The sequence below is a fragment of the Neoarius graeffei genome, chromosome 9 (assembly GCF_027579695.1).
Source record: "Neoarius graeffei isolate fNeoGra1 chromosome 9, fNeoGra1.pri, whole genome shotgun sequence".
In the NCBI taxonomy this organism is placed as follows: domain Eukaryota; kingdom Metazoa; phylum Chordata; class Actinopteri; order Siluriformes; family Ariidae; genus Neoarius; species Neoarius graeffei.
In genome coordinates this window covers 48,315,265-48,328,490 of record NC_083577.1, presented here as the reverse complement: position 1 = coordinate 48,328,490, position 13,226 = coordinate 48,315,265, and the positions used below count along the sequence as shown (strand labels likewise).

At 41.0% G+C, this 13,226-nt stretch overlaps 1 protein-coding gene across 1 annotated transcript in view; it reads right to left on the bottom strand.

Annotated features, from left to right (window-relative positions):
- myo16 (myosin XVI) overlaps window positions 1-12,845 on the bottom strand; it is a 250,670-nt gene extending 237,825 nt beyond the window's left edge. The window contains exons 1-2 of the mRNA XM_060929678.1: window positions 12,818-12,845; window positions 10,521-10,781 (exon numbers count right to left, since the gene is read on the bottom strand). Coding sequence (XP_060785661.1) covers window positions 10,521-10,781; window positions 12,818-12,845 — 289 coding nt within the window. The remainder of the gene's footprint in view (window positions 1-10,520; window positions 10,782-12,817) is intronic.
- Between the last annotated feature and the right edge of the window lie 381 nt (window positions 12,846-13,226).

The window sequence follows — 13,226 nt, the reverse complement described above, 5'->3', positions numbered from 1 at the left end:
GAGTGATGTTGCCCGGCGGCGTCCCGGCGGCTGTGCAGGCGGTTTGGGACATACCAGCGCTCTGCGTGGCGGTGCGTCTGTGCTCGCTTTGTGGATCCATGGCGCAGTGTTACGAGTGATGTTGCCCAGTGGCATCGCAGCGGCTGTGTTGGCGGTGTGGGACTTGTTATCGTGCGCCTTTTGGTGGGACTGTGGCTGCTACACCATTGGAATGACATCCTGACCTCTATTTGGTGGACTTTTTTTTTTTTCTTCCCTATAATTGTAAAGCGACCTTGGGTTTTGAGAAAGGCGCTATATAAATTGAAATTATTATAAAAAAAAAATCGCAAACAAAATCATCACAATGACCAACACGGAGGTCAAATGGAGTAGGGGCTGTTTATACATTTTTCACATCTCTTTCATTAATCATGCCGGAGACAAATCAAATCATACAATTATTAGCTAGTCCACTAGGCACGTAAAAGCTCCAAAGTCCTGCCCATGTTTTAGTTGCTTGGAAACGAGGCTAGAACACAGAGCTAATGTAATGCGAGTTAGTTAGTTAGTTAGTTAGTTAGTTAGTTAGTTAAGTATATTAATACAGACTAAAGGAAATGAAGGAGTATAGTAAAGCATGGAACAAGTATAGACAGGGTTCTCCAGAAAATCTGAAGTAGCTGGCTAAAAAAAGTAGTAGGCGGCTAATGCTAATGCACTAATGCTAGGGGGGTCTGGGGGCTTCCTTCGCCCAGAAAACTTTGAAAATGTACATTCCTTCTGGTGCATTCTCAGCTAATAAATTACGAACCATTTCCCTGTAAAGTACTTGCAAAATATGTATGAATTTTCCCTCCAGATGTGTGTGTGCTTGGCTTTCTCAGTTACCCTCTATAGTACTCTGCCTGGCTCTGTAGCATAACTACATACGCTACAGCGTGGTCACGTGGTCTGGCTCAGCCAACCACAGCGTGAGAATCAATCAACGAATATGGGGTCTCTTCTGGTCATGCTAGACCTGAATCGAAGACAATTTCATGGTGAAATAGCAGCAAATTATGGGCAGCAGAGATGATATAAAATCACTTGAACACTGAAAGGCAAGTTGTTGTTTTTTCTGGGATCAAGTAGCCAGCGCAGACTGTCTGTGTAGGCGGAGAAAACCGCCAGTCACTGGCATTTGTGGACATCTCTGTAGCGATTTTTCACCCTCTTCTTATTACTATTCTTGAGTCGCACCACCAAGAAGTGCATTATGTTTAAACATGCATACCAAGAGAACATTTTTGGTTTGTTTGTTATTCCTCTGGTTGTTAAATTTGCTAGTCTAGCAGGAAATTATGAATTAAAAACCAATAGTCCAGACACGAAACCTGCTTGTTCAGATCACACAGGCTACGGATTTGTCTACCATCGTAACGTTTCCTTTAACATATTCCTCATAAAAACGTCATTCTGGGTTTTTCACCAATCGAGCTGCTCAAATACAATAGCAGAGGTGGATAGTAATGAAGTACATTTACTTGAGTACTGTACTTAAGTACACTTTTTGAGTATCTGTACTTGAGTATTTTTTCTGGAAACTTATGACTTTAACTTCACTACATTTGAAAGACAAATATTGTACTTTTCACTCCACTACATTTCTATCAAGGTCCTCGTTACTATGAAGCAGCTTTGAAACTGAAGGTTTTTTCTTTCTAAAGAAAAAGGTCTTTAGATCTGATTAAAGAATTCTAGTTTTGGTTTCCTTTGTCGCCATCTTTCCTGGTTTTTCTTTCATACTTCTTCTATCGTTTACTCAGCTGTCAGGTCAAATCCATGTCACATTAACCAGCAGCCTTTGCAGAGCAGTGTGTAAATGCCTTCCATTGGCTACTGCCCAGGTTCAGCTGGTCCATGACACCAGCTGGTGTTCCTGTTGGAAACAAGGCACCTTTGGCTGGGGATGAATGGAAACTTCAGCCACCTACTAAACACTAATTACCAATCTGGCACTGCCCAGTGCTTTTGTTCTGGAGTGTGGACTCTCTCAGGCAGAGAGACATGCTTAGTGTCCTGTGTAAATGCCTTTTGACCAGCCATTGGCTCTGATTATTGATTTCTTATGGCTCTATGCCACCATTTAAGTTTCAGGCTTCCAAGTCACTTGCTAAATAGATTCAGAAAGCATCAGTATGAAATTTTCTCATGATGATTTTTATCCTTGTCAGAAAGTGAGCAGGCGCCAGACGTCTGTTGTGGTTTTCAACCACTGGATCATATTTTTAATTTAAATTGATCTCGCAATGGCGGCACGGTGGTGTAGTGGTTAGCGCTGTCGCCTCACAGCAAGAAGGTCCGGGTTCGAGCCCCGTGGCCGGCGAGGGCCTTTCTGTGCGGAGTTTGCATGTTCTCCCCGTGTCTGCGTGGGTTTCCTCCGGGTGCTCCGGTTTCCCCCACAGTCCAAAGACATGCAGGTTAGGTTAACTGGTGACTCTAAATTGACCGTAGGTGTGAATGTGAGTGTGAATGGTTGTCTGTGTCTATGTGTCAGCCCTGTGATGACCTGGCGACTTGTCCAGGGTGTACCCCGCCTTTCGCCCGTAGTCAGCTGGGATAGGCTCCAGCTTGCCTGCGACCCTGTAGAACAGGATAAAGTGGCTAGAGATAATGAGATGAGATGATATCGCAATCAAAAATACAGCAGAAAGGTTTAAAGAGTCTGTGTTCCTAGTTTTTCTTGTCAGGCTTTCTGTAATGAAACATTCATGCTGAGCGTTGAATGATATTCATGTATCGTCTACACTGAAAATCAAATGCAGGCTCTGTTTGGACTCTTCCATCCCTAATCAGTGTGAACCCTTTCTGATGCGTTTGTTGTCACTCATGTGGGCTACGGGTTTTAAAAATGTCGGGACGTCTGAAGTACGGGGATTGATGTGTCTGTCTACAAGAGGCTTTGTGTTGGTGTTTGATGTGGGTTATACAGGCAATGCCAAATCCACTGTGCCTGGATAAAAAGCCCAGCTGATATGTTCTGTTTCAGTGAGGGCTGCAGCTGTCCCCCACCACCACACACAGATCAAGGCTGAGAAACAAAGACACTTCTTCTTTTGTTTTTGTCCATCACTCAGATATTTCCATCATAATTAAATTTGCTTTCTGGCAGTAACAAAGGGAAAAAGGTGTCAATCAAACTTCAATCTGGTTATCAGTTGATGCTGTTAAACCTGTTTTTCAATTTTCTGTGACGACATGTCTATTGTACAGAGGTGGACAAAGTACCCAACTTCATTACTTAAGTCAAAGTACAGATCCCACTGGTCAAATGTTACTCCGATACAAGTGAAAGTTGTTCAGTTAAATTTTTACTTAAGTTAAAGTACTGAAGTACTTGCTTTTAAAAATACTTAAGTATTAAAAGTGCATTTTCTGTCAATGTGTCATTGTATTATTGCCACAACGCTTACAAAACCTAATGCAACCTTCTGGCTTTACAAAATGAACGCATGCTGTGCATCATGGTGGTTTAACATTAAGCTAGCTAGTCAGTGAAGCTCCACCTGACATGCTAGCAAACTCTTTTCAAACTCAAAATCATATTGCGTAGCTAACACTACTAGAAAAGAGAGATTTCTACATTGTTTATTTGGCAAGATGATGCTAAAACATATATTTCTGAAAGGAATTCAGATAAGATAATGTTATTCATGTTAGCGTGACTCCGTTTTTACATGCTAACTAACAGTGTCCAAGTTAACTAGCGATGTGTTAACGTTAGCCGTGGACAAGACTATGGCAACTTGGTGGGCAAATCCATAGAAAGTCATTTGACTAACCAGACTGCATAGCTATTGCAACGTTATCGCTAGCTCTAAAAGCACGGACAACTTTGTTGCAAGCTTTCTCTTTTAATAAAATGTTTACACACCTCAATATGCTTCTGCAGGTTGGACGGCGGGTTTTTGTAGGCCGTGATGTGGTTCGTTTTAGGCAAACAAAGCAAACATTTAAAACGAAATGAATCTTTATTCCTTTCAGAAAACTGAAACATGGGTTCTAGGTAAAGCCATGGGTGTGTACATTCTGCCATCAACTGATTGAGTTCAAATAATGCTACTGAGAAATAAGCGAACTTGATTTTATAGTCTATGGATGTGACTTGACCCTAGTGATTACTGACAGGCTCTCAGTGTCACCTGCGAAAAAAACCCAATCACGTTTTAGAAAAGAAAAAACCTCCACTTTCAAAGCTGCTTCATAGCAACAAGCAACGAGGACCTTGATAGAAATGTAGTGGAGTGAAAAGTACAATATTTGTCTTTCAAATGTAGTGAAGTTAAAGGTCATAAGTTTCCAGAAAAAACAATACTCAAGTAAAGTACAGATACTCAAAAAGTGTACTTAAGTACAGTACTCAAGTAAATGTACTTCATTACTATCCACCTCTGCCTAGGAGTAACTTTTGTGCAGACTGATTAGATCTTCCAAACAAAACAATCAGAATCAATATCCATTGAAAACTCAGGGAGGAGCAGCGATTTTTGTGAATTGTGGACGGACGCCGCACGCCGCGTGATGTCAACAGCTCACCGGCCATGTGACCTAAAAAAAGCCTAGTGACAAATCTAGCAACTTTTTCAGCACATACTGTATCAGCGACTGTCTTGAACTCGATATGGCTCTCCGGCTGTGAGGACTTTGTCTCCAGCTCACATCACAGCCGCTGTTGTACGAGTTTAGAAAGCAGGCTCGCTCATCTCACAGTGTAACGCCTGACATGCACTTGTGACCAAATCACTAACCACCATGGTCCCCCCTGACCAATCACTGATCACCACTGTTTGTCCCACCCTCCCACCTGTTTCTTCTTCATTTTAAAAACTTTCTTTTTGGAGATATTACAAGTGCGAAAAGCGAGTAAACATTCCTTCATTGCAATTGCATAATTTTTTTTGGACTCCAATCCATTTCATACAACGAGGGTCACAGCACTACGACACACTGAGAAGACGAGGCTTGGCCCTGGAAATACGGTTATCACATCGCCGCTAAACAAGCGGATACAAGCAGCTCGAACTGTACTTTTTGCCATGGTACAGATCACAGGTATATCTCATCTCATCTCATTATCTGTAGCCGCTTTATCCTGTTCTACAGGGTCGCAGGCAAGCTGGAGCCTATCCCAGCTGACTACGGGCGAAAGGCGGGGTACACCCTGGACAAGTCGCCAGGTCATCACAGGGCTGACACATAGACACAGACAACCATTCACACTCACATTCACACCTACGGTCAATTTAGAGTCACCAGTTAACCTAACCTGCATGTCTTTGGACTGTGGGGGAAACCGGAGCACCCGGAGGAAACCCACGCGGACACGGGGAGAACATGCAAACTCCGCACAGAAAGGCCCTCGCCGGCCACGGGGCTCGAACCCGGACCTTCTTGCTATGAGGCGACAGTGCTAACCACTACACCACCGTGCCGCCTCACAGGTATATATTAATTCAAATAAATGATAGTTTCTATAGTAACAGCTCATTCACAGACGCACCACATAATCCAAGTTTAATAATAGAACAGATTTTTTTTAAAAGTGTGCATATTTAACCAAGAAAAAGTCTAATATTTGATATGGTAAAGCTGTTTAAGTAATATTTATGGAAGGAGTCTCAGGGATCAGCACTTTGTAAATGTCAGGAAGCTTTCTGTCATGGGACAGTCTTGAGGACAGAGTACACGGTGTTTTCCAGTTACTCAGGAACATGAAAAGCTGCAGGTTTTTTTTTTTGTCTTATTAACATCAGGAGAGAGAAAACTAGGAGAGCCTGGTGATGGAATGACTGTTTATAATTGTTATAACAATTATAGCAGGAACCAAATTATCTCATGAATTTTACACAACATTAAAAGTAACCATATAAATAGTTAAAGGTAGACTGCCTTTCAGATTTTTCAAGTTTAGGTCATAAAGAGGGGGGCGGCACGGTGGTGTAGTGGTTAGCGCTGTCGCCTCACAGCAAGAAGGTCCTGGGTTCGAGCCCCGGGGCCGGCGAGGGCCTTTCTGTGCGGAGTTTGCATGTTCTCCCCGTGTCAGCGTGGGTTTCCTCCGGGTGCTCCGGTTTCCCCCACAGTCCAAAGACATGCAGGTTAGGTTAACTGGTGACTCTAAATTGACCGTAGGTGTGAATGTGAGTGTGAATGGTTGTCTGTGTCTATGTGTCAGCCCTGTGATGACCTGGCGACTTGTCCAGGGTGTACCCCGCCTTTCGCCCGTAGTCAGCTGGGATAGGTTCCAGCTTGCCTGCGACCCTGTAGAAGGATAAAGCGGCTAGAGATAATGAGATGAGATGAGGTCATAAAGAGATTTTTCCTGACACCCAATTATTTTTGTTTAGTGGACTGAAAGCTACCGAATTCAAATCACAGACTTCCAATTTTATTAGTTTTGTAATAGAACAATTAATGAATTTCAAGCCACATGGCCCTAAATTCTCCGCTAGTTTTTCCTGCTTCACCATGACGCAATACAAGATACTACGTCATTCATCACATGGTGGGCTTTCCCCGTCTGCACAAGGCATTGTGGGATACAAATTTGAAACAGGAGAGAAAAATGGAGGACGCGAGTGTGCGAATGAAACGTGAAAGACCGACTACAGTAGCAGAAAGCGAGAAGAAAAGACATGTTGCGAAGGAAAGGAAACGCAGGACCAAACTAATAAATATCGGCGGTCAGCGAGCACCTCGGTGTGATCAGCTGTTCGTTTAGTGACAGAATGATGGAACTGTCAGTGCATGGTCAAAGGTAAACTTGCGTATGTGCACATGGACTTCCTCTGTCTGCTTGACTGCACGAAGAGAGTGATTCCGTGCACATTATTTGCTCGTGAATCTCCTCAAATTAAATAACTTCCCAGCTACAGAATGGCCTGATATTTTGTGAGATATTACAAAAATAAACATACATCACAATAACCAAATTTCAGAGGGAACTAAATTTCAGTGATTTTATGAAATCGAAAGGCCGTCTCGCTTTAAAAAGTATGATGTATTGTTCATTAATAAATTAAAAATGACAAACTTTGGCAAGCTGCCGTGGTATAAACGGGACAAACCACATCTGAATGTGACGTTATCGAAAAATAATCCACTTCGGAGTGGTAACCCCTCGCGTTACTGATTGTTTTGCTGTAACCACATCTGTCGTGTTTTATTCCTTATGTAATTCACAATTTTCTGCATAACAATTTATGTCTGTATAATAACACTGTCTCATTATAGAACCATGTTAGCAAGTTAATAAACTGCCCTGGCAAGCTAAGAGGCTATAGTACCTGCAGCTATAAACAGTCATTATTGCAACTGAATTATTTTTACCAATTACCGTATTTTTCAGACTATAAGTCGCACTTTTTTTCATGGTTCGGCTGGCCATGCGACTTATACTCCGGTGTGACGTATATATGTTTTTTTTTTCACCGCGGAATAACTGGAGCTGATGCTGAGTCTGACGACAGCCATGCAGAAGAAGAGGAAACGGCGCTTCGTCTGCTGCTGGAGTTGGCAGAGTTGTTCAGAAGCGACACAGAGGATGAGGAATTCAATGGATTTGCTGATTTGGAGTGAAATCATCAGCTTGATAAACTTGATTGACCTGTGTTTTATTATTAATGATAGGCCTATAGTTATTTAAATAAATTATGTAATGATTTTAGGCAGTGCTTAATTTGTGAAGTGGGAGGTCCCAGAACGCAGGAGGTGGGTGGGTCCGGCGACTCAAAAAAAAAAAGGCGGGGGGTGGTTTACTATAACTTTACGCACATGCGCTTATTGTGTGTGTAAAAAAATAAAATAAAATAATAATAATAATAATAATAATAACAGACATTATGATCTTAGAAAACGCTTTAGTGACAGTTACAGACAGTAATATGTCCTGATATTATATTATAAAATTAATTTTTATTAGTCTATATATTAAATTATATATTAAATTTATCTTCTAAAATAACAGAATGTACTCATATCACAACCGGTTTATTTCACCATTGGAGATCAGATCACAAGACATGAGTTAAATGACTCATTTTAAGGATTTAAGTAGGGGATTTAAAAGCGGTTGTTGTTGTTGTTTTTTTTTCACTAGACGGTTGTTTTTACTACCGTACCTGTCTTTGGAGATGATATACCTATAGCCTACTTGACCTCTGATTTGATGAAATAAAATTCGACAAAAATGAAGAATGACTCTCCTCGATGATGACTACAGCTTTAATAACAAAGATGAAAGAGCCATGGGGCGATAATAAGCCCTACCGGTAAAAATATTCTAAAAGCAAACTGATTAATGCATCAGTAATAGGCTACTAATATTAGTTATAATAATAATATAGGCTATTAGTAATAACGATAGTGATAGTATTAAAGATAGTAGTAGATATTTAAAATAATCAGACTAGGCTACTTACAGGGCAAAGGGCGTGTTATCACTGCTCAGCTGTTCGTTTATTAAATAAACAATGCAGTCGCGCAGTAACCACGCGCCGCTTATCAGATAGAATCACAGATTCTATGGATAGAATAACCCTTCAAAAAAGTGCGACTTATAGTCCGGTGCGACATATGTTTTTTTCGTCTTCATAATGCATTTTTTGGCTGATGCGACTTAAACTCCGGAGCGACGTATAGTCCGGAAAATACGGTATTTGAAAATATCAAATCGTATCCATTTCATACTGAAGCTCATCTGCAGCTCCCCCCCCCCCCCCCATTCGTGCTACATTACTACACATGGAGACAATATCGCATATCAGAACCTATTTGGGCATTATTTCATCACCTGTGTATTTTGACTCACACTGATTTCTATCTCCTTTTCAAAACACATAAAAAAGGCACGCACGGCAAAAACAAGACATTGAGACAATAATATTCAACTGGCAAGCAAACCGCATTTAGTGGTGATGAAGATATACATGTTATTTACTAGCTAGGAGGTCCGTATCGTGAAATACCGTGACTGAGGTCTTGAAAGTACTGACCGAGGCCCTCCGGGCTGAGGTCACGGTATTTCACCATACGGACTGACTTTAAGCTGGTAAATAATATATTTATTTTTTTTCTTTACCAAATTCTAACACAAAACAAAAGCGCCCGAAAGGGAAACCCGAGCCGAGCCGCCATTTTGAATCCTCATTCACATCTGTAATGCAAATTGCTTCCTCCTCGGTATACAAGTGCACTTCCATGGCAGGAAAAAAAAACCCTACATTTTGCCGCCTATGTAGTCCCCTATTTATACAAATAAGAGTCATTCAGGATTCAGCCATGTTTTTGCTTGGCGTTAGCAAGTTACAGGTTTTTAGCTTTCTCCTGAAATGTTTTCTTTTATTTCTTCTTCCTCAGGGTAGTAAAACTCGCTTTCGCTGTGAACACTATCGTTATCACTACCCATGCTGTAAAATTAATGCTATTCTCCTGAGAAATGCTGGCAAAAATTTATAAGATTTTTGATAAAAATCTTATCAATAAATCTTATAAAAAAGATAAATGTTCACAAAAATTGCTACTATGTTTGTTGTTGTGAACGAGCGAGTCGCCAGGAGGTCCATAACCGGGGTCCGTACCGTAGGATAAGGACCCACTCGCCAGCCGATCAGAGCGCAGGACTTGATAAAAACCGCACCACGAAAAAATAAATGCTACTTATTGTACCCTTTTAGAGCTCACGGTAATTAGGAGGACTCAAAAAGCCTAACCTTGTAATGACTTCAGTATGATTCACAGTCTGCATTAGCAGATGCCCGTGGCCAGTTGTTCCTGCAGCTGTCGATGTAACAATGCAAGGCTTTTAGACTAATCTCTGTATAAATGTCGAACTTGCTCAGTGTACCACAAGAAAAAGTTTTTGCTTTTGTTTAACATAATGGCCTTCCCATATGATAGGAGTTACAGGGTTTCAGTCTCCTAAAGTCAAAAAATGAGAGCCTTCTTAGCCCTATCTGTCCTGAGAGGATTGAAAATAACTCTTCTGCTCCACCCTGCAACCTCATGAGCAGAAATAGCTGACTTGGTTAAATGAAATTTTCTTGCTCCATCGCTCAGGAAGGGCGTGTGGATGTCCAGTCCTGCTTGCTGCACACAGAATATTAGCTTTGACTAGGCTATAATCAGTGTGAAGAATGACTTAATACCCAGAGGCTAATGGCGGAGCCTGCGACTCCATGCCTTGCTGGAAATTAATTTCGCTTTTTTTCACCAGCTGGGGAGTCCTTGCAGGCACACACCCACACACAAACACAATAATAATATAAGATCTGAGGGTGGGAGACACTAGTACTTGAACTTGGAATGTAATACATGAAAACAGATGGGGCCCAAATGCTGTATGAACAAGAAGCCAATCCAAAAAAATAAAATACATAAATAAATAAATAAAATGGAGAGACTGTCAGTATCATTCAGTATGCCTGCCTGACATTTATCATGTTTTATACAGACTATACACACCATCATTTTCAAGATTCAGAACACAGTGTGTCAAACCTCACCCTCTTTATCATCATGACGTATGATGGCGTCCTGGAGGATATCGGACAGGGAGAAGCTGATGGAGTGTTTCTTGCGCTGGCTGCTGAGAGGTTTGTGTGTACCCTGTTTCTGCAGGGTGCGTTCACGCTCGTAGTATGCACGCAGCTGATCGCAACGCATCCGGCGCACCAACCTCTGCCTCTGCCCCAGAGGTAATGACTCCAGCAGGCACTGGTCTATCTCCATGTTCTGCCTGAACGCGTTACATAGCTGGAAACAACCTGAGAGCAAGACAGACAAACAGAGATGTTTTAATTAGATGAAATTAGATGTTTTATTGGGATACAGGGCTTTCCCCAAAGCGCAGATATGCGGCGCTCTGCTGCGCTGTGCGACATCAGCACCGTGCTGTCATTTGCACACCAAAAAAAAAAAAAAAAAATCAATACCATAACTTGAACAATGCAGAATACCTAAATATCTCCTGTTCCCCTCTGAAAATGGGTAATAACGACAGAAATAGGAAGATATTGTAATATATAGGTCTAGATTATCCTGGTACTCAACCCAGAACTGAAAATAAAGGGTTTCACTGCATGCACTGACTGCCATTTGCAACCATACATAAATCCACATTCTACACGCTGGTCCCTAGATGGCGCTGTTGCATGATTTGACTTCCATTGTGGTCCTGGCATCCTGGAATTGAAAAATGAAGAGGCGTGCTACGAAGTGTTTTCATTTTAAATCTAATCTTGCCCTTTAAATTTTGCCCCTTGCATATTTGACAACATAAAAAAAAAACAGCAAATTTAATGAATTGTGCCTAAATCAGCCCCAGATGCCACCAGAATGCACCATTTGAAGTCTGTAATTTAAAAATTTTCCAGGGAAGCATGCCCCCCTAGCAACCTTCGGGGCCCTCTGGGCTGGGCCAACCCTTACGGACTGGGGTCCACATCGGTAGCACTGCTCTGATATTTTTTTTTCCTGGGGAAAGCCCTGGGTTATACAGTTATACTTTGTGACTGTATAAATCATGTTGTCTGTTATCACCCAAATGAGGATGGGTTCCCTTTTGAGTCTGGTTCCTCTCGAGGTTTCTTCCTCATGTCGTCTGAGGGAGTTTTTCCTTGCCACCGTCACCACAGACTTGCTCGTTGGGGATAAATTGGGGATAGATTAGGGATAAAATTAGCTCATGTTTAAAGTCTTTAATTTTCTGTAAAGCTGCTTTGCGACAGTGTCTGTTGTTAAAAGCGCGATAAAAATAAACTTGACTATACAGATCAGTAAGCAAAACAAAGTGTCCTGTGTCCGAAATCGCTCCCTACTCACTATATAGGGCACTATATAGTGAGGATGCCATTTTGTAGCACTGTCCAAAACCTTAGCGAGGATTATTTACACCCTATATAGTGCACTCAAAGTATCCCACAATGCATCACGAAAAGTAGTGTACAACCGATGGTCACTAACCAAAGCAACATATCCCATCATGCGTTGTGGTCGCACTGAAAGAAATCAGAGAAGAAAGTATTCAGCCTTGATTTTAAAAACTGAATGATGCTGGTACTTTGTATTTATTAATGTGGGAAATACGCTCAGTATAATATGGATTCATCATAAAAATACATGCATGTATTTATTATTTTGAAAACCCACCAGTCGGCTGATCTGGCACGTTTTAATTGCGTGACAGTAATGATGTAAATACCAGCGCAACGGACTAGTGTCTGAAAGCATTTTTTCATTTTACCAATGAGCTCACTATATAGTCCTCTATATAATGAGTCGGGAGTAGTGAACGAGTGAGCGATTTCGGAAAGAGGGTAGAGGTCATTTAAAGAAAGAAAAAAAAATCTCTGTTTCAAATCAAACAAAATATATTTACAGCTCATTATTACATAGTATCGGACTACACCTCCTCATTAATGGCTTTTCTGAAAAGTCTTGCAACATCACTGCCTCTTAAATGCCTGTCTATGCCTTTTATGGTCTCATAAAAAGACAAAATTAGTTCGTAATCTTGGCTATACAGTGCCTAAATAAATACACCCAGGCCTTAACATGGCTCGTCACCCTGGAAAACATTTAAATCATCCAAAAATAAACTTAACATCCCAAATAGAAAATCTCACCTGTAATGTTACAAGAAGTTGTTCAAGTCAAAGGTTCTATTTGGATTAAGAATGAATGGGAGATTACAACCCTGATTCCAAAAAAGTTGGGACAAAGTACAAATTGTAAATAAAAACGGAAGGCAATAATTTACAAATCTCAAAAACTGATATTGTATTCACAATAGAACATAGACAACATATCAAATGTCGAAAGTGAGACATTTTGAAATTTCATGCCAAATATTGGCTCATTTGAAATTTCATGACAGCAACACATCTCAAAAAAGTTGAGACAGGGGCAATAAGAGGCTGGAAAAGTTAAAAGGTACAAAAAAGGAACACCTGGAGGACCAAATTGCAACTCATTAGGTCAATTGGCAATAGGTCATTAACATGACTGGGTATAAAAAGAGCATCTTGGAGTGGCAGCGGCTCTCAGAAGTAAAGATGGGAAGAGGATCACCAATCCCCCTAATTCTGTGCCAACAAATAGTGGAGCAATATCAGAAAGGAGTTCGACAGTGTAAAATTGCAAAGAGTTTGAACATATCATCATCTCCAGTGCATAATATCATCAAAAGATTCAGAGAATCTGGAAGAATC